The 25168-nt window shown below is 46.5% G+C and overlaps 1 protein-coding gene across 1 annotated transcript in view; it reads left to right on the top strand.

Moving 5' to 3' along the window:
• JPH3 (junctophilin 3) overlaps nucleotides 1-24560 on the top strand; it is a 191426-nt gene extending 166866 nt beyond the window's left edge. The window contains exons 4-5 of the mRNA XM_027845741.1: nucleotides 6377-7290; nucleotides 24480-24560. Of these exons, the coding sequence (XP_027701542.1) occupies nucleotides 6377-7290; nucleotides 24480-24560 (995 nt within the window). The remainder of the gene's footprint in view (nucleotides 1-6376; nucleotides 7291-24479) is intronic.
• The last annotated feature ends 608 nt before the right edge of the window (nucleotides 24561-25168 follow it).

Raw genomic sequence — 25168 nt, 5'->3', positions numbered from 1 at the left:
ATGTGTGAGTGCATGTGTGCATGTAGAAACCATGTGTGTGCATTGTTTTTTGCACATGTATATGTTTGGGTGTGTGTATTGTGAGTGCATATGTTTGTGTGCATATTTGTGTGTATTGTGTGTACATGTGTATGTATTTGTGTGTTTATTTGTATGTGTGCAGTACGTGTATATGTGTGTGCATGTGTGTGTATTGTGTGTGTATATGCGTGGGCTGTGTAAGTGTGTGTGCGTTGTTGCATTGCACATGTATGTGTTTGGGTGTGTGTATTGTGAGTGCACATATTTGTGTGTATGCATGGATATTTGTGTGTATTGTGTGCACATGTGCATATATTTGTGTGTTTACTTGTATGTGTGCAGTACGTGTATATGTGTGTGCATGTGCCTGCGTTTGTGTGTATGCATGTGTATATTGTATGCACGTGTTTGTGTGTTTGTGCATGTGTATACATGTGCGTGCGTGTGTGTGGTATGTGTATAAAGCTGTACGTTGTCCTCATCACAGCTGGCCCTTCCTTTCCTTGTACGTTGCAGAAGATTCTTGTTCCTGGTAGAACCAAACAGATTTGTGGGTCTGTCAGCACCTTCTGATGGCATTTTTAATTCCTGGGTTGGGAGTGAGCAGCCCAGAACAGTGTCTGGTGTTCATCCGCCTGGATCGTTAGCGCTGCCTTGGCGCCCACCCCCCACCCTCCACATCATGCATTTTTGCGTGTGTGTCCATGAACACACACATGTGCATACTTCTCGGCACTCACGGTCTGAGCTCCCTGTTGGGAGGAGGTACCCAGGCCTCCCTTCTTAGGGCAACGACTGCTCGGGGAGGGAGGCAGCACCGTACAGCAGGAGGAACAATGGTGTTCGAGTCAGGGGATCTGGGTTCAAATTCTGCCTCTGACAAGGACAACGTGTGATCCTGGACAAGTCACGTCACCTCCTTGGGCTTCAGTGTTCCCATCAAAAAGGAGGGGGTTGAACCAGAGCCCGTATGAGGCCCTTTCCACCCTGATTTAGTTGTGACTTTTCCTCTACCTAATGAAGATCTGTAATGCATGGTTTTAGAGACTAACCCACTGTCCTACAATTATGGGTGGGGCCCTGAGACATTAAGGGATTTAACCCTGCTTAATAAAGGCTTGTTGGTTTGACTTATTCTGGATGGGTCACGTAGGTGTGTCAGTAGCAGGGCTTGAACCCAGGACTCTTCTGGCTCCAAGATTAATTCTATGTCTACTGTCTCCGTGCTGTGTTTCCCTTTCCTGACAGTCTCTCTCCTTGTTCGTACAAGCTCTAACCCTTTAGCCTCACTCCTCTTTGTACTGGGAAGGCCTTGGGCTTTCAGAAATACAGCCCCCAGACACAGCTAAGCACCTGAACTCTGAAGAGACCACCTCTCCAGGGGCAGCTAAGTGGAGCGGTGGGTAGAGGCCCTGAAGTCAGGAGGACCTGAGTTCAAATCCGGCCTCAGATCAAACACTTGACACTTACTAGCTGTGTGACCCTGGGCAAGTCACTTAACCCCAATTGCCAAAAAACAAACAAATAAACAAAACCAAAGAGACCACCTGTCTGGGTCTTCTCGGTGGGCAGAGAACTCGGGCAGCCTGGAGAATCCACGTTGGGGCAGGCCCGAGTGGGCCCATGCTGGCAAGTCAGAGACAAAGTTTTCAAACTATTGCACTTGGGGCAGCGATATGGTGCAGTGGATAGAGCACCGGCCCTGAATCAGGAGGACCTGAGTTCAAATGTGACCTCAGGCACATAACACTCACTAGCTGTGTGATCCTGGGCAAGTCACTTAACCCCGATTGCCTCACCCCCCAAAAAACCCCCATTGCACTGCCCTCTCCCCACCACCCAGGCTTTCTCCTCTTCATCCTTTTATGATGAATTTGACAGTCATTAAACACAGACCTTTAAATACATAGAGAAGAAAGAAGAGAACTGCAGATAAAACCATCCATTCCTTTTACATACTTTTTTGTTTTTGAAGAGGATACATTAAATTTAATAAGTAGTAACTGGATGAATCCTGTTTCTTTGTATCCTTTTTCTGAACTTGTTTACTTATTTTAATGATTATCTTTTCTTTTCCTTCTTCCTTTCTCCATTCTTCCCTGTCTTCCTTTCTCTTTTCTTCCTTCTTTCCTATCCCTCTCTGCTCTTTCCTTCTTTCTTTCCTTCCTTCCTTCCTTCCTCTTTCTTTCTTTCTTCCTTCTTCCTTCCTTCCTTTCTTTCTTTCTTTCTTTCTTTCTTTCTTTCTTTCTTTCTTTCTTTCTTTCTTTCTTTCTTTCTTTCTTTCTTTCTTTCTTTCTTTCTTTCTTTCTCACTTAATCCCAAGCTCACCTCTTTCTTACAATCCCACCCTGGCTCCTGGACCAAATAGTTTAACCCAGCCTCATTCCAACCACTTTTACAGATCCTTAGGCCCTCACCCATACAGAATCTTCTGCTCAGAGACCTTTCCAATTCTCTATCTGCTCTTGAAGTGATGTTTTAGATGATGCATCATTATCTTGTGTTTAATTTGTTCCTTCCTTGGTCTTTCCACCATTGGTGTCTTTTCTGTTTCTTTTTAGAAGCCTTTACAAGGCCAGCATTCCCAAACCCAAACCTGATGTTGAGGTCGACTTCACCATAGTCTGGGCCTTGAGCCAGAGCAGCCCTGGACAGGCTTGGGCTGGATGGGACAATGTCCAGCAGCCAGGACAGTGGTGGGAAAACATAGGCACCTGTTACTTGATGAACCATCCTGACAACTAAATATGGGTCTTTTGTGTTTGTTAGGAGCCCCAGCCCATTTTGCATAAGTGTTGAGAGTCCTGAGTGAATGGGGTCCCTATAGTTCAGTGACCCTGCTGTGAAGGAATTCTCCACCTTTTAATTTCTGCATGAGCCAGGTTGGAGGCTAAATTGCTTACAATTCCCACAGAGTGTTTTATTCTATCCCCAATCCCTTCAGACCTTGAATGAGGTAGTTGGCCTATGGGTGCAGGAGGCAGGCAGGGAAGACTTGGGGCTGGCTAGCTCTGGGGCCTTAGAAGTCCCAGGAAAAGAATAAGAGGAACAGGGACATTGGAATCAAAGCGTAAAGGCTGCACGTACTGTTGTGCATTTTAACAATGATTCTTCCAGGAATATCACATGCTCAGGAACTAATTTTAGCCAAAGATCATTTCCCAGCTGGCTGAGCTGCTCAAAGGCAGGCTTGTGAAGATGAGCAGTATGGCACAGGGCTGCCACCAGCGCCCCTCTGCCAGCGCCCTCACGAGTGCCCTCTCCAAGTGCCATTACCAGTGCCCTCCCTTGGGAGCTCTCACCAGGCTCTGGGCCTCCGGCTCTGGGACTTCCTGGGCCCAGAAGCATGAGGGTGCCACCCTGAGGGGCACTGGTAGAATGACCCTGTGCCACCTGTGGCATGCCAGGGCCAAGCATCAGGTTTAAAGACAAAGGCCCCTTCCTCTCCTGCCTCCTGAAATTTAGTGAGGGTCCATCACACTTGTGACCAGGAGGACAGCGATGGAGAAGTGGCAGCATAAAGCTGGAACTGGGCTGGGGGGAGGTGAATGGCTCAGTTGATATGTGGATTTAATATCCCTGCGATGCTAGAGTGAAGGCCTGACTAGGCATAGGAGGGGCCTTGGAGGAGAGCAGGGAGCTAGAGGGGTACAACTGGGAACTTCCAGGTGTCTCTGGGGTCCCTTGTGGCCGCAGGATGGATGGAATAAGGGCACAGAGGATCACACAAGGCAAGCCTATAGGCTTAGCTGTTTGGGGGTGGGGTGGACAAGAAGGACAAGACAGGCTGTGGATGGGACCAGCCTCCAGGGCACCTATTAGAATGCCCCAATGCTTCATTCATTCACTTTGCAAACCTGCTTCAATCCATTTCGCAGCCAACAAGTAGCAGGAGGCAGGAGGAAGGGGCACATCGGGGAAAGGCAGCTAGAGAAGCCCTGTGGTATAACCAGGGAGCAATGGACTTCTGGAATCAGAGCACCCAGATTGTATCCCAGCTCTGGCCTACTACTGTCTGCATGACCTTGGGCAAATCACTCCCCTTCTCTTGGCTTCAGCTTCTCCCTCTCAGGAATCTTTAAGGTCCCTTTCAACTGTAAATCCTCTGACCCTTTGAGCTGGAACACTGATTTGTCAGTTAATCAATAAACATTTATTAAGAGCCTACTGTGTGCCAGGCATTGTGCTAAGTGCTAAGGATACACACACGCACATACAAACAAATATATGTGTGTGTGTGCATTTATACATACATACGTATATATACATATGGGGAGAGAGAGAGAGAGAAAGTCTCTACTCTCAAGAATATGATATCTAGGAGTACTGATATGTTAGTCACTCAGTCAATAAATATTTATTAAGGGCCTACTATGTGCCAGGAATTATGCTAAGGAGACACACACACACACACACACACACACACACACACACGTATGAGTCCCTGCCCTCAAGGATACATTCTCTATCATGACTCTACCCTTTTTCTAGCTGGACCACAGGTCTCAGCACACCGGAGATCACAGAGACTTACAGATTGGTAGAACATTAGAACAGAAGGAGACTTGGCGGTTAGGTTGTGCAAACCCCTTATTTTATAGAAGAGGAAGCTGAAACCCAGAGAAGGGGAAACTGCCAGTTTTGTGGGAGAATGAGTCTACTTTCTCTTGTAATAACCCTTATGTACAATGCAATGTTATGGGAAATTTTTTTATCTAACCTAAGCCCCTCATGGGGGCAACTAGGTGGCTCAGTGGATAGAGTGCCGGCCCTGGAGTCAGGAGGATCTGAGTTCCAGTTTGTCCTCAGACACTTGCTAGCAGTGTGACCCTGGACAAGTCATTTAACCCTGTTTGCTTCAGTTCCCTCATCTGTAAAATGAGCTAGAGAAGGAAATGGCAAACTACTTCAGTATCTTTGCCAAGAAAACCCTAAATGGGGTCACAGAGAGTCAGACACAACTGAAACAACTGAAGAAGAAAAAACCCTCATCCTGCAATTTGCCCTCCTCTCCTCCTATCCTACCTGAGTAGGCCTACTAATCCTTACCATTCTTAACATTGTAATAGTCTCCTTCTAACTTTTCCTTTTCTAGGATAAATAACCCTAGTTCTTTCACCTTTGCTCGGAGAACCGTCCACCATTTCTTTGTCTCCTTCATTGTTTTCCTCTGTATCCCCCAGGTTTTGAAGCCCAGAATTGAGGAGTCCTCTAGTAAGAATCTGACCATGCTAAATCAATGAGTGGTTATAAAACTGTCCATTTATATCTACACCCTCTACTTTATTAATGACAATCCTGCATCACTGACTCATGCTCAGCTTGGGCCCCACCATCCTTCTAAGACTCTTTTCAGACTCACTCCAATCTAGCCAGCCATGCTTGATGACCCATTTTTACATTATTCCTGCTCATCCTTCCCACCCCCCATACACACCCCCCCCCAGGAGTGACTCAGGGCAAAAGGAGATCCCAGGTAAGTTGGCTAAAGCATGGACCAGTTCTAAAATTCAACATCCATTCATGCACCAGAGGGGAGAAAATCTTGCAGTCTTGAAAGGAGTCACCTAGAGATGCAGATTCTAGTCTTTGTATTGTGACTAACTAGCTGTGTCATCTTGGCCAAGTCATTTAACTTAATAGATTTTGAGTTAGAAGAGATCTAGGTGGTCATGATCCCATTCCATCATTTTGCAGATGAGGAAACTAGAGACTGGAGAGATTAAGTCACTTGTCCAAGGTCACATAGGTAACAAATGTCAGAGCCAGGGTTAAACCCACATCCTCTGACTATAAATCCAGCACTCACTCCTATTATACCACTTTGCACCTCAATTTCCTCATCTGTGAAATGGGCATGATAATACCTGGCCGCCCTCACAGCATTAATGGAAAGGGTCAAATGAATATGGCGAATGGGTAAGTACTTTGAAAAACTGAAAGATGTCATACCAATTTTAACTATTTTTATCTCTTCTTTCTTTCTCCTTTTCTGTTAATAAATGATGGGGTCAGAAAGGGTGAACCATGACTGTGGACGTTACTGATAATTCATCATTGTTTGGAGGTCAGGCAAGAGGCTCCTACATAGGGAGATGAGCAGGAAACAAGGCCATCATATGATGTTGGGGCTTTTAATATGGGGAGACCAACGAGTATGTCGTCACTAAAATCTTGCCCTGGCAGGGCCTGGGTGGCTAACTCTGTTCTGTGCCCCGTTGCATCCTTGCTTCCAGCCCTTTAGAGCCCCTTACCCTCTGAGTCCTCCTACGACGAGATTACCCACTCAGGACCACCCCCTCTTCTCTGGGTGACCTTGACCCTGTGTTTCCTCTTCCTATCTTCCTCTATAAAGGACTTGAATGCCAGAGGCCAAAGCGTCAGAATTCCAGCGACGATATCGAGGTGATCTCCACAGGGACCCCATTGCAACAGGAGAGCCCTGAGCTGTACCGGAAAGGCACAACCCCTTCCGACCTCACCCCTGATGACAGCCCCCTCCAGAGCTTCCCTGCCAGCCCCTCCATCACACCACCACCAGTCCCAACCTTCCGAAACAAGAGCGCCCACTTCTCCCGGCAGATCTCTGTGGATGAAGAGCGAGGTGGGGAGATCCAGATGTTGCTAGAGGGCCGCGGTGGGGACTACCTAAGACCCAACAGCTGGAGCGAGGAGAAGGTAGGGGGGTCAAGAGGGGTGCGGAGTGGTGCCCTGCGGAGCTGCCAGCCAGGGGATGACTACCGCGGCCGCAGCTCGGGTCACAAGCACCCGTCATCGTCTTCGTCGGGGAACCACAAGCCCCGGGAGAGGTGGGCGGATTCCCCTGCTCCGTTCTCGTGGACTTCCCACCACCGATCCAACAACCACAGCTCAGGGAATCCCAAGCTGCTGGAGTTGGATGAGAAGCTAAGCAACTACGAGATGGAGATGAAGCCCCTCATGAGGATGGATTCTTATATGCAAGAGGTGCACACCCAAAAAAGACACTACAGCAAAGCGGGGGCCTGCCGGAGCTTGGTGGACGATCACCGCTCCGACGACAGGGCCTTCGGGGTGCAGAGACTGAGGTCCAAGTCCCAGAATAAGGAGAATTTCAGGCCGTCGTCTTCTGCTGAACCCACAGTGCAAAAACTGGAAAATCTAAGGCTCGGGGACAAAGCCGAGCCGCGGCTGCTGAGATGGGACTTAACCTTCTCCCCACCCCAGAAATCCTTACCTGTTGCACTAGAATCTGATGAGGAAAATGGGAATGAGCTTAAGTCCAGTACGGTAAGTGAGTATAGCATGTCTCTTTGTCTTCAGCGTGGGGGAAGAGCCAGGCCATAGGGGAGCTCTCATGATGGCGGAAGTCCTCCGTAGAGGATGGTGAATTTAGAAGAAGGGACCTCAGAGGACATCTAGTCCGAAGTCCTCATTTTACAGATGAGGACACCGAAGCCCAGGGAGGGGCTGTGATTTGCCCGTAGTCACACAGGCAGGAAGCATCAGAGACAGGATTTAAAGCCAGGTCTTTGGACTCCAGATCTAATGTTTTTTCCACTATGTCGCATGGTCTCTCCATTAGCAGGGTCTTAGGTTTGGGATTCCCCGATAGATGCTCCCAGTGGCCTACCCAGGATGCTGGGCTACCTTCATCATCCCCTGGCACACTTCGTAGTGTGTGATCAGTCGTGTCTCCCCCTGCCCCTCTTGCTAGACGTCCCAGCTGGAGGTGGGCTGGATCTATGAGACTGAGTGAGAAGGGGCCAGGTACAGGGATCACTGCCCCACAGGAAATCACAAACTGCTGAACTGCCCAGTGGGCAACTCAATAAATCTTTATTAAGCACCTGCTGTGTACACAGCTCTCCAGTGCATGGGGGAGATTCAGAGTTTGGATAAGGTACAGTTCCTGCCCTCATTCAATTCAATAATCAACAATAAGCATTTGATAAGAACCTCCTTTATGCACGGCCATATGTTAAATGCCAAATATATACAAAGACCAAAAAAAAAAAGAAAGAAAGAAAAAGAAATGGTCCTTGCCATTTCAGGAAGCCGACATTCTATTGAGGAAGAAAGCATCTACATATATAAGGTAGTTAAAGAAGGTAGTTTAAGAAGAGGAGGGCACTAGCAGCTGAGGGGGACCAGCCAGTCAAGCAATAAACATTTATTAAGTGCCTACTATATTCACGGCACTGTGCTAAGTGCTGGGGATGCAAAGACAGCCCTTGCCCTCAAGGAGCTTACAATCTAATGGGGAAAGACAGCACTTGAAAAGTGTCTGAGGGGCAGGGTACTCAGGGGGATGAAGCATGAAGTCCAGGAGTGCAGCTAGGTGGGGAAATAGGAGATGGCTGAGCACTCTCCTTAAGTGGAAGCTCTGGGAAGAGCCTTCCACCCTCTCTAATCAGAGGGAGAAACCCTAACCCTAACTTAAGAGCAGGGGCTACTGAGGAGGTATGAATTTACAGGTTGATATGATCTTGCAGGAAGATGAGAGAAGGCTATGAAGGCTTATTATGGGGAAGATAGTGTTCGAGCTGGGTCATGAGGGATGGAAGGGATTCTTGGAGGCAGAGGTGAGGAGGAGCTGTCCAAGGTTTGGGGCAGGGCCACAGTAAAAGGCATAGATACAAGAGGTAGGTTTCTCTGTGTGAGGAGCCCCAGGAAGGCCAAGCACTTCTTAAGTGTGGGGCTAAAATGAAATATCCCCTGCCCTCAAGGAGATTCTGTTCTACTAGGTATGGGGGTAACCCAGACACAGACGGCTAAACACGTAGAAATTGGGGTGGCATCAGCAATGGTGGGAAGCAGGAGAGCCCCCTTGTAAGAGGTAGCTCTTGAGAGCTGAGCCTTGAGAGTAGTGAGGGGAGTCAAGATGCAGAGATGGGGAGGGGGAGCTCATGGAGCTTAGGGTCTATGGATATGGATGTGGAGAATTCTCAGACAGTACTGAGGCATTGTGGTCTAGTGGATTGAGCCCTAGACTTGGAGTCAGAGGACCTGGGTCCAGATCCCTCCTGTGATACTTCCTACCTGTGTGACTATGGGCAAGTCGATTAGTTTCTCTGAGCCTCAGTTTCCTCATCTGTGAAATGGGGAATAATAATACTTGCACTACTTACCTCTCAGGCTTGTGCCGAAAGCACTTCCCAAACCTTAAAACCCCATAGAAATGGGAGCTATTCTTCTCAAGTGTTCAGAGGATGCATGGATGCATTTGGCGTGGCCCTCCATGGGGCTCAGAGAGAGACCAAAGGTAAGTGGGATGGTTTGCACTTCAATTGGAGAAATGAGGAGGTGGGATGGCTTACCCCATGGGTAAAGTCTGAAGGTAGTGGGATGGTTTGCATTTCACTTAGAGCAATGAGAAGGTGGGATGGTTTATCCATTGGTGTAGTCTTGAAGGTAGTGGAATGGGCTCATACCCATCTGGAAGTGGGAACAGCATTTAACCTCCTCTTGTTCCCTACATCCTCCCCAAGTTTCAGTACTAGTCCCATAAAACACATCAGGATGTGGTCTCTGGGTCAAAACTAATAGTAACTTGTGTTTATGTAGTATGTTAAGGTCTGCCTGGCACTTTATCCACACCATCTTATTTGACTCTCACAACAACATTGTGAAACAGAATGTGCCAGTTGTTATTATCCCCATTTTCCAGATGAGGAAAGGGCTTAGGTTCTTAGCCCAGATCCTCTCAGATGCTCCAGTTTCAGCTGCCAGGGAGAGTTTCCCCATTAGCTCCTTGGGGACATAAGGAAGACCTATAGCTGAGGTTCACCTGCAAACCTACAGCTTGGCAGTGAGATTTGTTTTATCCAAGTACAGGGTTTCTGAGGCTCAGAGAGATTAAGTGACTTGCCCGGAATCACACAGCAAATAAGTCTTGGAGGCAGAGTTTGAACTCGGGTCTTCCTGACTCCCAAACCAGCACTCTACCCGCTGTGCCACCCTGAATGCCAGCTCCTGAAGAGCAGGTATTGTGACCTGCCTATGTTCTGGCCCCTGCTCCCTATGTTCTCAGCACCTACACCATAATTACCCAAAAGCTTACACTCCCATTTATCCAGAATATCCACAATCCAGAATTTAATCCAGAATGGGAAATGGAATGTTCTAGTTGACTATTTTGGTTATCCTAGAGATCACACATGGATTACCCACTTTCAAGTTTAGAATGACTGCATATGATCACGACAGAATCTTTGCGGGCCTCTGGCTCTGTGGCTATAAGGGACCTTAGAAGGCCTTCAGTCTCACCCTACCCCTCATTTTGCTGATGAGGAAACTGAGGCCCCAGCAAGTTAAGTGACGTTCCCAAGGTCGCTCAGGTATTGTAGGCCTCAGGAATGGGATTTTAACCCCTCAGCCCTCCGGAGACAGTGCTCTTTCTAACAACATTATACAGGGGATGGGTGTTATTTTAAGGGAAGAGAGGAATTTTAGTCTTTGGGGAATTATGAACTTCCTGGTCATTTGGATTCTAGATTCTATATAAGTGACGTTTTACCATTTACCATAAGAATATTAAATTTACTGTTTACCATATAATAACTCACTTAGGTCGACACTTGAGCATAGATGTTAGAACTAAAGCCGGGTCTCCTAATTTCCAACAGGGAATTTCACACTCGGGGCTAGGATTAGTGGTTTGTTTCCCCTTTATCTCTCAGGGTCCTTCCAGGACAAACATGATGTGATTCCGTGAATCTATTACACTCCCAGTTCCGTGAGCATTCGGGTCACACTCCAGAAGAGAATCTGGCCCCGTGTCCAGGTAGAACGTTGAAAGGGGATAAGAGTTTTTAGACTCATAAGACATCATAGCTGAAAAGAAGCCTCTCTGCAGATTCCTGGAGAGACGAGAATGGGAAACATTGGCTACATGGCTGCTCAGGACTTATCACTCTCAGATGTCATGGGACACTAAGTCTGTGGAGTCAGAAAGACCCGAATTCAAATTTGGCCTCAGGCATTTACTAGCAGTGTGACCCTGGGCAAGCCACTTAAACTTCTGTCTGCCTCAGTTTCCTCATCTGTAAAATGGGAATAATAATAGCACCTAAGGTTGTTGTGAGGAACAAAGGAGTAATATTTGTGAAGTGCTTTGCAAACCTTAAAATCCTATATAAATGCTAGTTATTTTTATTAGTATTATTATTATATAATAGATTACATTATATATAATATTATAATGAGTTGTTGTATTATTATATTATATTATAATTAATATTGTTATTACCAATCACAGTGTTCTTTCCATCACATTGGGCTGAGTCTCTTGTAACTCATCTGAAACATATCTGCATTCCTTCAGTAGTCAGCTGGGTGCGGGAGCGAGTAGAAGGCAAGACTGAGAATCAGGAAGACCTGAGTTCAAATCCTGCCACAGACACATACTAGCTGTATGACCCTGGACCAGTCACCTAACTGCTTTTGGCCTCAGTTTCCTTATCTGTAAAATGGGGCTAATAACAGGACCTACTTTACAGGGTTATTATGGAGATCAGTCAGGTTCCCATACATAAAGTGCCTTTCAAACCTTAAAGTACTATTAAAATTTTAGTGATTGTTGTTGTTACAGGATACCCCCATGTCCTGATAGGAAAATTTTCTTTTTCTTTGTCTCTGTCTCTGTGTCTGTGGCTCTCTCTCTGTCTCTGTCTCTCTCAGGAAGTGCCTCTTTAGGAGGCCATCTGGGGGAATGAACATGTCTCATCTTCACAGAGATGAGGCTGCATCCATGAAATTTGTCCTGTCGCAAAGCAGGCCTATTTTTGCCTCTACCTGAAGTCTCTGTGACCATCTGTCATCCTTGCCAGTTGGCTGATTCTTAAAATACTCCTGCCCCGCCCCCGCTGCATACTTACACACAGATACAGTTGCCCCCCTCCTTTGCCATCCCCCTCCTCCCTTGCTGGGACCAAAATACCAGCTTCTACTTACAACTTTATTTTCCTCATCAAAGCAGCTAGGATATATATGTTCGTGAGATCGTGTGTCTGTGGGGCTATTTTCAGACAAGCCCGTTGATTGGCAGGGTGAAGGCTGAAGAATTATGTTCTTTGTTTGGGTGTTGAAAAGCTTCTTGGATTCTTTAGGTCACTAAGTTATGTTTGAGCTTATTTAGGTAGGAAAATAGAAGGTGGGGATCAAGGGAATGCAGAGGTGGCCTTAAACCAGTCAATAAGCATTTATTAAGCATCTACTGTGTGCCAGGCACTGTGCTAAGTTCTGAGGATGCAAAGAAAGGTAGAAGACCATTCCCACCTCGAGGAGCTCACAATCCAATAGGGGAAGACAGTATATACCAAAGAACTGCAAAGCGTTTTGGAGGGGAGAGAGGAGAGAGAGAATGTGACAAAGTCCTTCAGCCAAGTGGGAAATGGCCCACCTCCTTAAATGGAAGATCTGGGAGGAGCTCCCAATCAGAGGGAGGGAGGGCCCCCAAAGTGGAGGGAGACTGAGGAAATGTGAGTTTTAGAATTGATGTCATCTTGCATGAAGATGGGGCAATGATGAAATCCAATATAGCACCCGGAGTCAGATGGCTGTTGATGAGAGGGTCAGGAAGTTCTCTCTTCTAGCGCACCTGCCTCACAGAGGGCATGACTTAGGGTCAAGGCATTTCATTTAAGGTGCTGATCCCCCCAGAGAACAGTGCTTGATGTAGAGAATTGGGAATATTTGTGTAGAGATGATAAGTGGACCCATGGGAGCAAATGAGAATAACAAGGGAAAGAATGTAGAGGGAGAAGAGAAGGCCCAGCCCAAAGCAGCCCTGGGCTCTCTCCCAGAGTCCAGTCCCACATCTCCAAGCTTCTACTGGGAATCTCCAGCCTCGTGTCTCATGAACATCCCACACTCAAATGTTCAAAACCAAACCCATCACTTTCCACCTGACACAACCCTCGCCCAAATTTCTCTGTTTCTCTTGAGAGCCATACCATTGGGCCAGCCGTCCGGGGTCCAGCCTCAGAGGCATCTTTGGCTCTTCTTTCTGCCTCGCTTTCCATAGGCCATCCATCGCCACATCTTGTCAATTGCAGTGCCGCACCATCACTAGCCACTCCCTGCTCTGCACCCGGATGGCCTCCCACATAGCTCAGGTCCTCTTCACCTCTTTCTTGAACTATTGTAATAGCCTTGGTAATTTTAAAAGTTACATTTATAAAATTATTATTAATATGTTTACAATAATCATATTCGTTATATATTATTATTTCTCATTACTATAATTGTCTTTATTAAAAATTATATTTATAAAAGTTTCATGATGGCCTATGCTTCTCCTGTCTCTCCCCACTCCGATTCATTTTTTGTCCAGTTGTTTCATTTGACTCTTCATGACCCCATTTGGTGTTTTCTTGGCCAAGATACTGGAGTGGTTTACCATTTCCCTCTCCAGCCCATTTTACACATGAGGAAACTGAGGCCAACAGGATTAAGTGACTTGCTCAGGGTCACACAGCCAGTAAATATCTGAAGCTAGATTGAAACTCGGTTTTCCTGACTCTAGGCCCGGTCCTCTACCTACTTCATGAGTTACTATAACAATCCCCTTTAATGCATAGGTCTGGTCAAATTATTCCCCTGATCAAAACCTTCCGTGGCTCCCTATTGTCCTTAGTATAGGAAAGAAATCCTTTAAGCCTAGGACTTAATGCCCTGTATAATATAACTCCAGCCCACACACACAGAGGTCCCATTAAGTGTGGAAGGGAAACATGATGTCTGTTATTCTGGGCAAACTGGATTACTGGCTGTTCTCTGAATTAATCATTCCATCCACCAGTTCTGTGTATAAAGCATCTCTCATGCATAGAATGCACTGATTTTTCTGAACTAATATCCTCTTCTTTCTTCAAAGCTCAGCTCAGATCTTTCCTTCTCTCTGAAGCCTTTCCTCCAACTGCTAATGTTCTCTGACTCTGTCTCTCTGTCTCTCTTTCTCTCCTTCCCTTCTCCCTCCCTCTCTCTGTCTGTCTCTCTCTAGCTCTGTCTCTCTTCCCTTCTCCCTCCCTCCTCCTCCATCATCATCATCCTCATCTTCTTCTTCATCTTCATCATCTTCTTCATCATCTTCTTCTTCTTCTCCTCCTTTCTCTCCCTTTCTCTTCCTCTCTCTCTCCCCCTCCCCCCCGACAGAACACTCTGCTTGATCTCTTCTTGGCTCCATTCTCCCCCTCCCTTTAGCTTTATCTCTATACATGTTATCTCCTCTGATAGACAGGAAGCACCTTGAGGGCAGGGGCTGTTTCATTTTTGTTAATGTCTGTCTCCCCAGTACCCAGGATAGAGTTTCACACATAGGAGACTCTCAATAAATGTTTGTCCTTGAACATCCTGTGCAGAGCTGCCATCTCCAAAGTGCCTATAAGCTGGTGGCTATCTGTTAGAGGGAGGTCTCAAAGAGCATACAAAGATGCCCAATCAGATGTTTGTTAGCATGCGTCGACTGAGAAGACGCAGCCACTTGTAAAAGACAGATACCTATGTTACCTCATTTAGTCCTCACAGCCACCCTGGGATGTAGGTGCTCCCATTATCCCCATTTTACAGATGAGGAAATTGAGTCTGAGAGGGTGATACTTATGACATGATGATTGCATATGAACAGCTGTGTGTGCATTTGTATAGAATCAAAAATTCATGTGACTTGGGGCCTGGGTGTTTACCAGAGTGAGAAACATGGGTTTGTATGCTTCACTCTGCATAAGACAAACTCAGGTAAACAGACTTCACAGCCAGAGCAGCTCGTGGCTACAGCAGCCTCTATTATTGGCCTCCTCAGGGGGGCTGGGGCAGCGTACCTTCAGTTGCTTCCAAGAGAATGAGCTGCTACCCCTCCCCTCACAATCCCGCTGCAGTCGCATGGAGTTTTGACAGCATCTCCTTGTCGGCAGACAAATAACTCTTTGCCAAGCCCAGCCAGGTTCTCCCCCAGGGAGTACTGTTACACAGAACTAGACTTTAGACTCTGTTTGTGAGTTCTGCCATTGACAGCCAGAGCAGGCGGAAAGCGTCCTATTCCCATGTCCCTCCGTGCCTTGGTTTCCCCAAATGAGCACCTGGGGGTGTTAACTTCAGCATTATGTTCCCAGGGTCCTGGTGAGAGGAGGGTCTTTCAGAGATTTGACTGTGTTGTTGCTCAGTAGCGTTCTTTTTCACTCTTTTGCTGAATGGAACCCTGGGGAATGGTGTTTGGTGGGCCCCCAAGGAATTCTCCTGTGCGGTTTCCATGCCACAGTCCACAAAGGCACGGCCTTGTTATCAGCTATCATCACATCAGGCTCCCATGACCTCCCATCCTGGTATGGATGGACCCAGAAGGCCCAACAGCCCTGTTTTACTTCAAGAGAGAGTTTTATTACAAAATGTAGCCAGCCAGGCCTCTAGTGATAGAATGAGTGACATGATTTTACCCAACCCTCTTTGCACAGGTCCTGAAAGGGCTCTTGTTTCCAGAGAATATGGGTCGACTGTGGTTAGAATCAACATCCTTCATCCTGTCCTAGCATCTAGTATTGAACTGGTTGGAAAAGCCCCTCCTATCTATACAGTTTTATAACTTCTTTGAAATAATTCCTCAAGTCAGCTAAGTGATTGGTACATCTGTTAGGTAGCTAGGGGGCATATTGGATAGAGAACCAGGCCAGATTCAGAAGACCCAAGTTCAAATACAGCCTCAGACATTTACCAGCTGTATGACCCAGGGTGAGTCACCTTAAAAAAATCTGTTTGCCTTAGTTTCTCCGTCTGTAAAATAAAGATAATAATCACACCTACCTTTCAGGGTTGTTATGAGGATCAATGAGGTCATTGTAAAGTTTTTAGCACAATGCCTGGCACATAGGAAGTGCTATATTAATGTTAGTTCTTCATCTTCCTCCTCCTCCTCCTCCTTCTCCTTCATTATAATTATTATAATAACAGTAATTATTATTAGGTAAACATGGGGCAGTCTGAGAATTGTTTCTCTGGGATGATAATAATAGCCAGCAGTTATATTTAAGGTGCTTTTATTTAAGCGATTATTTAAGTGATTATTATCCCCATTTTATAGAAGAGGAAGCTGAGGCTGAGAGAGGTTCCTGCCTTGTCCAGGGTCACAGAGCTAGTAAGGTGACTAAGGCAGGACTCAGGTCTTCCTGACCTGAGTACAGTACACTATCCACTGAGCCACCTCCCTGGCCTGCCTTGGTTGGCCTTGGGAGGGGAGGGAGCTGGAGAGGTTAAACTTTCCTTCCTGGCCCTCCACCAAGCATGCACAGATCAAGAACGTAACTTCAGCCCCCTGCACCCAAGGGAGGATGGCCTTGTAGACATTCTCACTCTCTGGGAAACCAGAAGGAATCAGGTGAGGGGATGATTTAGAGTAAGAGCATGAGCCCAGCAACAGGCCCATGAGGGCTCCCCCATTTCTAGCCCAGCCCCCACTTAATGGAGAAGCTAAACTGCTTCATGATCCCAGATCCATTCAGTGCTCCCCTGGCGATGAGAGAAACCATGTTTGCTCTCTGTGTCTCCGTCCCCTGAGGCTGGGGAATTTGGCTTGGCTGCCGGAGTGTCCTGTCCCCCAGATCTCAAGTCTCCTTTCAACAAATGTTTACTGAACATCACAAATGTACGAAGCTTTTGAAAAAAAAAAAAAAAAAACCTAAGCATTTAAGCACCACTATGCGCCAGGTATTGTCCTACGCACTGGTGATATAAATATAAGAGGAAAGGAAACAAGCATTCATTAAGCACCTACTGTGTGCTAGGCACTGTATTAAGTGCTGGAGATACAAATCCAAGAAGGAAAGAAACAGCCCACTATGTGCCAGGTACCATATTGAGCACTGCGGATACAAGTATAAGAAGGAAGGGAACATTATGGGGGATATGAATCATTATGGGGGATACAAAGGAAGACGAGATGAGATTTGGTCCTCCCATTGGGCTACTCATCATCTAGTTAAGAGAACATGGTGCAGGTGTACAAGAAAGGTAAAATAAGAGATCAATGCCTATGAAGGCAAAGATCTGGGTTCAAATCCTGGCTCTGCTTCTCACAACCACAGTGATCCTGGGTAAGTCCTTTTCCTTCTCTGGACCTCAGTTTCCTCCTTTGGAAAGTAAAGCGTTGAACAGAATGATCTGTAAGGTCTCTTGTAGCTCATGACCCTAGAAGATGTGATGAGATCAGTCACCAAATGAGTCACAGACAGTGTGTACTATGAATTCAGGAGGAGAAAATGAGCACTGTGGGCTAGCTCTAAGACCATCATGGAAGCGATGGCCTTGACTTAGGCTGCCGAGAGATGAGTAGGACTTGGACAGGCAGAAAAAGGGGGAGAAGGCATCCCAAGCACGGGAATGGGATGGACGAGGGCACAGAGGGAGGAAATTGGGGTGTTTTATTCAAGAAGATTTACATCAGTGAGAGGGGAGATCAGGCTAAAGGGGTGGCTTGGGGTCAGATTGTAGGGGCTTTGGAAACAAGAGTTTGGGCTCTTCCATAGGTAGTGGGAGTCCCTGAAGGTTGAGCTGGGGAGTTACTTGATGAAATCCATGTTTGGGGAAGATTAATCTGGCAGTTGTTCAGTCGCGTCTGACTCTCTGTGATCCCTTTTGGGGTTTTCTTGGCAAAGATATTGGAATAGTTTGCCATTTCCTTTTCCAGCTCATTTGACAGATGAGGAAACTGAGGCAAACAGGGCTAAGTGACTTGCCCAGGGTCACACAACTAGTAAGTGTCTGAGGCTAGATTTTAACTCAGGTCTTCATGACTCTGGGCTTGGTGCTCTATTTACTATTTTCTCTCTCTCTCTGTCTCTCTGTTTGTCTCTATCTCTGTGTGTCTCTCTTCTCTTTTTTTCTGTCACTCTGTCTCTCCGTCTCTCCTCTTTCTTTCTCTCTTTGTCTCTCTGTCTCTGTCTCTGTGCCTCTGTGTCTCTCTGTCTCTCTACCTCTTTTTCTTTCTGTATTTTTCTCTCTGTCTCTATCTCTTTGTCTCTCTCTCTCTCTCTCTCTCTCTCTGTCATTAAACATCTACGGCATCTACTCAGTGGGTGCCTGAGGACTGAAAGGAGGGTCCATGCCCCTCTGCCCCTCAGATCAGAGGGAGGAGACTTTGGTTCGGTGGTCTTTACCTCCAAGGGGCTCCAAACCCAGGCCGCCATGCTTGAGGCCTGGGGCCCATTTCTTGTTCATTCTGACATCCCCCATGGTGAATGGCTTTGGGGTTGGGATGAGGCCCAAGGGCTTGAGCCAAAATGAGATGATGACTTTGGTGCAGGCCATTGCCAGCGCTTTGAGAACCGCCATGGCCTCTCCAGCTCCCCCCAGAAAAGCCTCAGCTATGCTGCGTGACACCGGGCTTCTGGGGAACCCTGCAATAGCCCATTAAGTCAGATCAACAACTGTGGACATTTCAGTAATGCTAATGGGCAAATTGCTTGACATACATGATCTCCTTTCCATCTCACCATAGTTTTACTGTCTTATCATCCCCATTTTATGGATAAAGAAACAGGCGCAGAGGTTGAGTGACCAGCCCAAAGCCAGTCACATTGCTATTGAGGGTCAGTGACAGGATTCTTCCCATCTCCAAGTACATCTCCAATCCTCTGCACCCGAGACACTTATTACGTATTTATTACTTTAGAGATAAGAGTCTCCTGAATATCAGGACTGGACTGAAAATCAAGAAATGCCAGTTACTTCGATTGCCAGTAAACCTGTTTCTCTGGATGAGTCAGAGATCTCTGGCAATTGTCCTGGAGACAGCATAGAGACGTCTCCCCCCTTTGACAGGCTGCCATACCTTCTTGGAAGGAGGCTACATTCATTTACCACGTGACCCTGAGTGAATCACGTCACCGCCTCAGGACCTCAGTTTTCTCACCTGTTAAATGGGAATAACAGCTTCCCTTTTATGGCACTATTTTCATGATGTTGGGGAGGGAAAGGAAGGCTCCAAGGCCTTAGTTTTGGAATGGGAAGCTTCCTAATTTAGGGATAAGAGTGAAAGGGAATTTGTGTCTCAGCAGATTCATGTCATATTCTGCACAGAAAAGGATATGAATATAATAGGGAAGGGAGGGAGGAAACAAACTTTTATTAAGCGCCAGCTGTATGCTAAGCACTGTACTAAGTACTTTACAGATATTCTCTCAGGTGACATTCACATAGTACTATGATATTTATAAAGTGCTTTACATACATTGTTTTATTTGATGAATGAATATAACTGATGAATGATGAAGCCTTTATTAAGCACTTACTGTGTGCCAGGCACTGTACTAAGAACTAGGGATACAAATACAAGAAGGAAAAAAACCCAAACATTTAAGCACCACTATGCACCAGGTACTGTACTAAGCACTGGTGATATAAATATAAGAGAGAAGGAAACAAGCATTCATTAAGCGCCTACTGTGTTCCAGGCACCATATTTAGTGCTGGACATAAAAATCCAGGAAGGAAAGAAACAGCCCATTATGTGCCAGGCACCATGCTGAGCACTGGGGGTACAAATATCAGAAGGAAGGAAACAAGTATTTATTAGGCACCTGCTGCGTGCCAGGCACTGCATTTAGTGCTGGAGATACAAATATAAGAAGGAAGGAAACAACTTACTATGTGTCAGGCACTATACTGAGCACTGGGGATACAAATATAAGAAGGAAGGGAACAAGCATTTATTAGGCACCTCCTGTGTGCCAAGCAGTATATTAAGTGCTGGATATACAAATATAAGAAAGAAGAGGACACGCATTTATTAAGCACTTACTGTGTACCAGGTACTTTATAAATATCATCTCATTTAATCCTCACAATAACCCTGGGAAATAGGTGCTGTCATTATTGCTATTTTACAAATGGGGAAATTGAAGATGAAGGTTAAGTGACTTGTCCAAAGTCACACAGCTATTATGTGTCTGAGGCTTGATTTGAAGCTGGATCTTCTGGACTCTAGACTCAGCACTTCATCCACCGTGCTACTTGTTTATTGCTAGACAGTCTCCCTGCCCTCAAGTGCCTTAAATTCTAATAAAGGAAGACATGACACAAAGGGGAATCAGCAGGGGGAGGGGTACAAGCACTATTATTGTCCCCATTTCACAGATGTGGAAATTGGAGAGGAGGGAGCTTGAGTGACTTGCTGGGGCCACACAGCTATCTATACCTGTACATCCTGAGCAGACACCCATTAGCTAAATGCCAGTCAGTCAGAAAAGCCTCTTGTAGACTCAGACCACCCAGGGAGAGAAGACCACTGCCCTGGCCCAAAGAGTGACCCTGGAAATCCCCACCTTCAGTCTTCCCTCTGTGGGATGTGGGGCAAATCACACTCCTTGGGTTCCAGAATCCCCGGTACAATAGCTTTGGTCTAGCCCTCTATGCCAATGCAACCTTGTTTGTGCGGGCCCTCCAGTCAGCCCTTGGACTTTTGGCCAGCTATTTCGGTCTCCCTGGGTCTCAGGGCCCTGGAAAGTGAACAGGTTCCATTCGATGGCTACTGAGGACCATTCCAGCTCCAGGAGAGGGCAGGGGAACTATTGCTTTTCCCCAGTCGGAGTCCTGTTCCCCTGGGCTGGGGCAGGTCGGCTTCCTGTGTGAGAACCCACACCAAGTGCAATATCTCCCTAGCAATGTGCTGCCACCTTCAGAGAGGGGATTGAAACACGCACGGAGATGACCAGTGGTAGACTACCCAGAATTGCTGAGTTTAGTTTCAACTCAGGAGGTTGGGGCGGGGCAAGGCTGGGGAGTCAGTATCTTAAAAAGGGTCCTGGAAAGCAGGCAGACAGAGCAACATTTACCAATCCAGGACAGCTACCTGGCTGCTGGGAGAGGTTCTGAGAAATCCTTCCCTGTGGTTGGCTCCCTGACCTTGTTGCTATGCAACCACGTAAGCCTTTCCAGCAAGCTCCAAGGCTTGGGAGACAGCTCTCCCTGCCCCCCCCTTCCTTCCATCACTCCCCCCCCCAAGCTCCAGAGGAGGAAATGTTAATAGGGCCAGTGTGGAAGCTTCTTTAAAATAGATCAGAGAGATGAGACAGAGACAGATGGAAAATGCTGCCCAGCTACATGGCCTCTGCCACAGAGCCCATGCCCAGGGCCCATGGCCGAAGAGAGCTTAAGCCAGTCTGGGAGAATCTTGAGACTCTTTAGTCTAGGCCTGGTAAAGTTATGATACCCAGACCATTCTTCATCAGAGCTCAGACCTACCCGGGCTCAGGACAAAATACAGCTGGAGCCAGTCTGGGAGATTCTAGAACCCTTCAGTCTAGGCTGGCTATAGTGATACCTAAAACATACCTCATCAGAGCTCAGGCCCAAGGCAGAAAAGAGCTGGAGCCAGTCTGGGAGATTCTAGAACCCTTCACTCTAAGCTGGGTATAGTGATACCTAGAACATTCCTCGTTAAGACACCAAGACCTCTACTGTCTAACTCAGGGCCCCAACCTTGCAGATCCAGGCTTAACTTGGAGCACACTCTAATCTTTCATTCGTGTTTGGTTAAAATATCTACCTACCTATCTAGTGTAATTTTGTAAAGAAGTCTGTTTAAAACAGAAGAGTTAAATTCAAAATCAGCTAAGTAGAAACAGCTGAATAAAGAACTGTGCCTCAGTTTACTTATTTTTATCTGCAGGGTTAGGGAAGGGACGGAAGGAATAGTCAGGATTCTCACGATCCCTGAAAACTGAAGCCAGGCCTGCAGCCCAGGGTGTGTCTGTTCTTTGCTGCAGCCTGCACACACCGAGCTCTCCTGGTTTTGATTCAAGGAGATATGGGGGTCAGCGTCTTCCAGACGAGAGAGCAGTGTCTTCCAGACAAGAGAGGCTTTGAAACGCCATTCTGACAACTTGGTCCTAAGATGCCAGGTGGGGGTCTTCTCCCCTACTGATTCGGCAGATGTGTTTCCCGATGAAACCTCTAGCCTGAGTTTCCATGGCAGGTCCCTCACTCAGATGGTTTTGCTGGACAGAGTGGGCAGGGGCCACAGAAGCTTGCCAGAGCATCCTGGCTCTACCCTTCCCTCCATCTCCTCCTCCTCCCCCATCCCCTCTGTCGTTATCATTCCTGTCCAATGCGGTCCACTCTGCCGACCAGGCTGGCTGGAGGGGCTGGCGTGTGGGAGCCGCTGCGGCTTCCGAGGAATCTCACTGCAGATTTCCTATCACACTGAGGTGCATCAGGGACACTGATTGGTTTCAGACAAATTTTGCCCAACAACAGCAGCTGTGGCTGAGGAGAAGCTGCTGTTAGAAATCCCTGAGCTGGAGAGGACCATGACAAAAAGGATTGGGAGTGTGGAGGGGTGGGGGAGAGTCGGAGAGCGAGCCCCAGAGCCAAGATGCTCTTGTGTCCAAGGGCTGAGCATTTGGATGATCTAAGCAGGGATTCAGCATTCCAGGATTCAGAGAAGAAGCTGAAGAAAATGCCAAGTGGCAGGGAGAGAGACAGAAAGAGAGAGAAAGAGACAGACAGAGAGACAGAAAGAGAGACAGAGAGACAGAAAGAGAGAGAGAGAGACAGAGAGAGAGAGACAGACAGAAATAGAAAGAGACAGAGAGAGACAGAGAGACAGAGAGAGAGACAGAGAGACAGAGACAGAGAGAGAGAGACAGAGAGAGAGACAGAAAGAGACAGAGACAGAGAGAGACAGAGAGACAGAAAGAGAGAAAGAGACAGACACAGAGAGACAAAGGGAGAGAGAAAGAGACAGAGAGACAGAGACAGACAGACACACACACACACACACACAGAAAAACCTCTTAGCTTAATAGCTTAGTTTTAACTTGCAAAACACTAATAATAGCCAACATTTACATAGTGAATCTCTTTACAAATATGATCTCATTTGATCCTCACAGTAACGCTGGGAGATAGGTACTATTATCACACCCATTTTACAGATGAGGAAACTGAGGAAAACAGAAGTAAAGTGACTTGCCCAGGGTCACACAGCTAGGAAGTATCTGGGGCCCGATTTGAACTCAAGTGGATTCACCGTAGTAGATAAGGCCCTAGATCTGGAGTCAGGAAATTCAGTCGTTCCGCCATTTTTCAGTCACGTCCAACTCTTCGTGACCCAGTTTGGGGTTTTCTTGGCAAAGATTGGAGCAGTTTGCCATTCCCTTCTTCAGCTTATTTTACAGATGAGAAATCACAGGCAAACAGGGTGAAGTGACTTGCCCACAGTCACATAGCTGGTGAGTGTCTGAGGCTGGATTTGAACTCGGGAAGATGAATGTTCTGACTCCAGGCCTGGCCCTCTATCCACTGCACTACCTAGCTGCTACAGAGTTAGGAAGACCCCGGATCCAATCCTTCTTCAGACATTTAGTGGCTGTGGTCCTGGGCAAGTAACCTCTGCTGCCTCAGTTTCCTCATATATATATATATATATATATAGTATATATATGTATATATATGTGTATATATGTATATATATGTGTATATGTATATATATGTATATATATGTGTATATATATATATATAACAGCAGCTACCTCTGTGAGGATCAAATTAAATAATACTTGCAAAGACATTTGTAAACTTTACTTAAATGCCATATAAACACTAGCTTCTCTTATTACATGTTATTTCTTTTGGTACTCATAACACCCCTGTGAGGAAGGTGCCATTATTATCCCCATTTGGCAGAGAAGGAAACCTGAGGCAGACTGAGGTGAAGTGACTTGCCCACTAGGGTCACGTAGCTAGGAAGCTTCTGACATAGGACCTGAACTTAGGTTTCCTCCCTTCATCCGTGGCTTTTGAATAACTGGAGTGAGGGAAGGGAGAGATAAGCAGTGCTACCAATTAGCCTCCAGTACTAAAAAGCAGATAGGAAAATAGTTTATATGGGAAAGCAGCTTATGTATATGGTCTGGAGGAAGCAGGATTCTTTATTTCAGCAGGGCTGTATGGCAGTGAATTTCAAGGGTGAGGTCTAGAGTGTGGGATAGTGTGGACAACATGGGCCATTCTGAAGTGGCCACCAGCAAGGACGTACACCATGGTGGCTCATATATGCCTGCCTGAGTCATCAATCACTTATCCCTAAGAAGCCCTTCTTTTATCTTCCAAAGGAGTAACCAGAGGGATCCATGGTCCATTCTGTCAAGGCCATAAGTAGTTCTGAGATCCATCATTTCAGGTAGAAAATGAGGAAGAGCTAGTATCGCTCATTATCCTATTTGCAAACCAGTCATTGATGGTCCCAATTAGAAAGTGGTATACGTGGCAACCTCTTGTTTCACCTGATTTTTTTGGTCCTTTGTCTTCTAGTGAAATGTGTACGTTTAACCCCACTGGTCCCTAAACTGTTGACAATCTCTCATCCCTCTTTCCTTTTAATTCCTGATAGTTTGGTTTATGGGGAAATAAGGTTTATCCAATAAGGAGAAAGTTATGCATTTATTGTGACCATAACATTCACCTTTCCTTCTCTCTCTCTGTTCCAGGGTTCAGCTCCTATTCTGGTAGTCATGGTGATCTTGCTAAACATTGGAGTCGCCATTTTGTTTATTAACTTTTTCATCTAATGAGATTGTCTTAGCAAAAATGACAGTTCTACATACAGAGATGGGGGAAAGGAGAGGAAAACAAAACACAAAACAAAACAAAAAAGGGAACGAGCATAACTCTGACCGTCCAACAACTTCCAGGTCTTTTCACAGAAGAACAACATGATTGGGTATCACTCACAGTTTGCCTTTTTTTCTGGGTAATGTTTTTTGGATTTTAGCCAAAATTCTTTGCTTGTATAACACTATGCTGTGTGACATGGCAGAAGGTGGCCGGCACGCCAGCCCTCCCAGCTAGACACGGAAAGAGAAGAGAAGGGATCTCGGGAAATCAACAGCAAAAATCAAATCACCTTCGTCATCATCGTCACCATCACGACAAGGAGGACCAGCTGCTGCCAACAGGCAGAGGGAAGACATGGCGGCCAGAGCGCAAAGTCCCAGAGGAGTGTCTCATTTTGAGCCGGGTCAAGCAAGGAGAAGGAAGCAGCAGTCTTCAAGACACCAGCATCAGGGTTGGGAGATGGAAAGAAAGGTAGTTCATACTTTCTTTTCACTCTCGGCTCTGAGATATCCTGGTGACGAGCATTCATGGGTATAGAGTGCAGGGACTAGAAGCTGTCTTT

This window comes from Vombatus ursinus, unplaced genomic scaffold (genome assembly GCF_900497805.2).
Source record: "Vombatus ursinus unplaced genomic scaffold, bare-nosed wombat genome assembly UNPS02005286.1, whole genome shotgun sequence".
Lineage (NCBI taxonomy): Eukaryota > Metazoa > Chordata > Mammalia > Diprotodontia > Vombatidae > Vombatus > Vombatus ursinus.
This window is presented reverse-complemented; position numbering and strand designations above follow the sequence as displayed.